Below are 3,089 nucleotides of genomic sequence, written 5' to 3'. Positions count from 1 at the left end.
GATGTGTGTCTGGTTATTTCTTGTGAAATATGAGAATTAACGGCACGCTGGGGGAAAAACTTTCATTGTGATGAAAATGTAGCCGAGAAGTAAAAAATTCCTTGGGAACCAAAAGTTGCAGTATTCTGAGTAGAAAGCTGCAATGTTCCGAGAATATGGTGGCAAAATGACAGGAATACATTTCGAACAGTCAGAGGGGGGGGGGGGGGGGGGGCACAGAACCTTTCGCTCTTATATTCGTATACAAAATCTATCATGAAAAAAAACATAGGAATCAAATACATTTGCAATGTTACCAGAATAAAGTTCTGTGAAGAGAATATACTGGTAGCCTGAAAGTTACATGAATATTTTTTATCATATTCCAACATAAAAAGGATCGGGGATTTTTTTAAAGTCGCAATATTACAAGAATAGTCATAGTCTTTTCAAAAGAAAAAGTCAGTAGGCTAACGCTCAAGATTGTCATAACTTTACTCTCATAAAATGATTTTATTTCTACGATAAGCATTTTTTTTTCTCATACGATAGTAGCTCATAAATACAGTACTGTTTGACTACATCATTCTCATAAAAAAGTATTCAGATGTACCATCTTTACTTGTAAGGTGACCTGGAAATCACTTTTACACTCTTTAATTGGTTTAAATTTCGTTTCAGACAGACATGAGAAACTCAGCATTTGACAGCTTTGATTTTGCCCGGTGAGAAAAGAATACGTGAGTGTGAAGACATAACAGTATGAAACGCGTCCACGGGGATTTATTTTGATAAGTTTATGCACTTTCTGTACAGAACAAGTACAACACAAACAGACAAAAAAGTGGAAAACAAACCAAGTGAGAGCTCTATCAAAAGTTAACAAAAAAAAACAACGACAAAAGCATGTGAAACTGGCTTCCCAAACGTCAATAAAAGCCCGACTCTTAAAGCCCTCAGCGAAAAGCGCTCACACCATCTGCTAATTTTCATTTGACAGTCCTATTAGCGCATTGCCTTTTTTTTTCTCCCCCACTCACGTTGACCTGCGCCGTCTCTCTGCTTCACCTCCCTGATGAGCGACTTAATACTGAGAACCAAAAGCGATATTAATACTGCGCCTTATCAGATGAGCTAGCACTCCCGCAAAGCTAATAAGAGCGATAATAATTCCTTTCTGTCTGCACGGGCTTCTATCTGGCAGATGGCAATCAATCATCAATGATATTTAAAAGAGAAAAGAACCAGCGTTACTGTGGTGAAATTGCAGCCAAAAAAAAAAAAAAAGCTGTAACATACGAAGCAAAACCAACGTACGAAAAAAAGCGCAAGGCACATTTCCCACGCCAACCGGCAAATGCAACGAGAAAAAAAACATTCCAATTGAAGCACAATCTTACTCAACCAAATGGCGTTGCGGCCACAACGAACTGCAGCTACAACTCGAATTTACACGGGGTGGGATTCGCTCTCAGGATTTTGCCAGTGGTAATTGATGTCAAAAATCAGTATTTCTAAAATAATATCAAGAACAGGAAGGATCATCGAAAACCTTGAGAAGCGGAGCAGCCAACTTGCAGGAAAATGCATTTTCATTGGTAGACAATACAGAAACTTGTCCTGGCTGCTCAGTAACAAGCACGCTAACTGCACACGCATATCAAAAATAAGCGATCGCAATGCTATCTCCCAAACACATTTTCCATCTCACTTATAAAACTTATTAACATGTAAAGCCCACGGCGGCTGTCAATAATGACAATAAATCTTGACAATGACACATCATGAAAAATTCCACGGGAGAAACATAATTATGCATCTCTATTGCAAGAATGAAGATGTTTTGTCTTTTTTTTTGGGTAATATAAACATAATTTTACAGAACTATATTTGTCAATCAAGTGAAAAAAAGGGATTTTTTTTCCCCGCTTGGAAGAAAAATTTCTGCTCGTAATATTTCATTTTTTTGTCTTAACATAACTTTTTGCTCTTGTAATAACAAAACCTTTCCATTTTTTCATGTACTTAAATGAATGTGAACTGCTGGAATCTAGGCGGGTTTTTTTTGTTTCTGTGACAAAATAAAAGCACTTTTCTTTTTCCAAAGTGGTAGAATTATAAGAATAAAGTCATCATGTAGAAAAGAAAGTTGGAAGGGCATGAAAAAGTGATCTTACAAGAATCTAGTTCTTATATAATGTTTGAAAAAATTATGAGAATTATTTTTTTCACAAGAAAAAAAATTTGGATTAAAAAAAATATAACTTCAATGTCATAAAACAAAGACAATTCTTGTAACATTCAGCTTTTTTAATGATACTGAATTTATGCAAATGAAATTCTACATGTGTAATATTTTGAATGGACTCCCATAATATTGCAACTTTTTGGGTTGTATGACCCTGACTTCATTCTTGTAAGTAAATTAATGTTAAATTGAAGAAAACTACCGTTTCAACTTTGGCTTCATTTGATTTGTTATGTTTCTGTATGGAAAAAAAAAACGGAAAAAAAAAAGATTACAAGGAAATTTTGACTTTATTCTCATAATCTTGCAAGCTTTGTGTGCTGTATTTCCTTGCCTTTAGTCTTTAAAGGAATGGATTAGGTAAACATCCAAGTAGGGGAACTTCTCGTTCAACTTCGAACCCTCCCCACTATATTTCTGTCCTAAAAAAAACCAAAAAAACAACCAAAACCATGCTTTCTAATGGCTGAAACGGGAACTGCAGGCCGCTAGTAGAAGATGGTGGCAGATCGGTCGTCAGTGAAGGTGGGCCGGTGGTAGACCTCCATGGATCGTTCACTGTTGGGAGATGAGAGGGCAAAAAGGGGGGGGGGGCAAGGAATATGAACCATTAGGGAAATCATTCAAGTCATAACCTAACCAACTGTATGTAGCAGCCACAGCTGAAACCACCGTGTGCCTTCCCCGAGCCTTCTATTCATGTTGGCAAACCATGTAGCACAAAAACTAATAAAAAGACAAGCATGCAGGGTTTAGCACAAAACAAAACTCCAAAATGAGATGAAAGCAAATGTTGCCCTGCAAAAAAAAAGAAAAAAAGGCCGACCTCGCAAAATAAATAAAAAATAAAGCCTACTGTAGC

General features: G+C 36.6%; 1 protein-coding gene across 2 annotated transcripts in view; it reads right to left on the bottom strand.

Annotated features, from left to right (window-relative positions):
• Positions 1-734: 734 nt before the first annotated feature.
• Positions 735-3,089, bottom strand: part of LOC147193198 (BAR/IMD domain-containing adapter protein 2-like) — a 72,312-nt gene continuing 69,957 nt past the window's right edge. For both annotated transcript variants that reach the window (XM_086134033.1, XM_086134031.1), the window contains one exon: positions 735-2,785. Coding sequence is in view for 1 of the 2 variants with exons in the window: in XM_086134031.1 (XP_085990157.1) it covers positions 2,716-2,785 (70 nt within the window). In the remaining variant the exon portion in view is untranslated. The remainder of the gene's footprint in view (positions 2,786-3,089) is intronic.

The sequence above is a fragment of the Hippocampus guttulatus genome, chromosome 16 (assembly GCF_054856545.1).
Source record: "Hippocampus guttulatus isolate MCC_2025c chromosome 16, RoL_Hgut_1.0, whole genome shotgun sequence".
Lineage (NCBI taxonomy): Eukaryota > Metazoa > Chordata > Actinopteri > Syngnathiformes > Syngnathidae > Hippocampus > Hippocampus guttulatus.
This window is presented reverse-complemented; position numbering and strand designations above follow the sequence as displayed.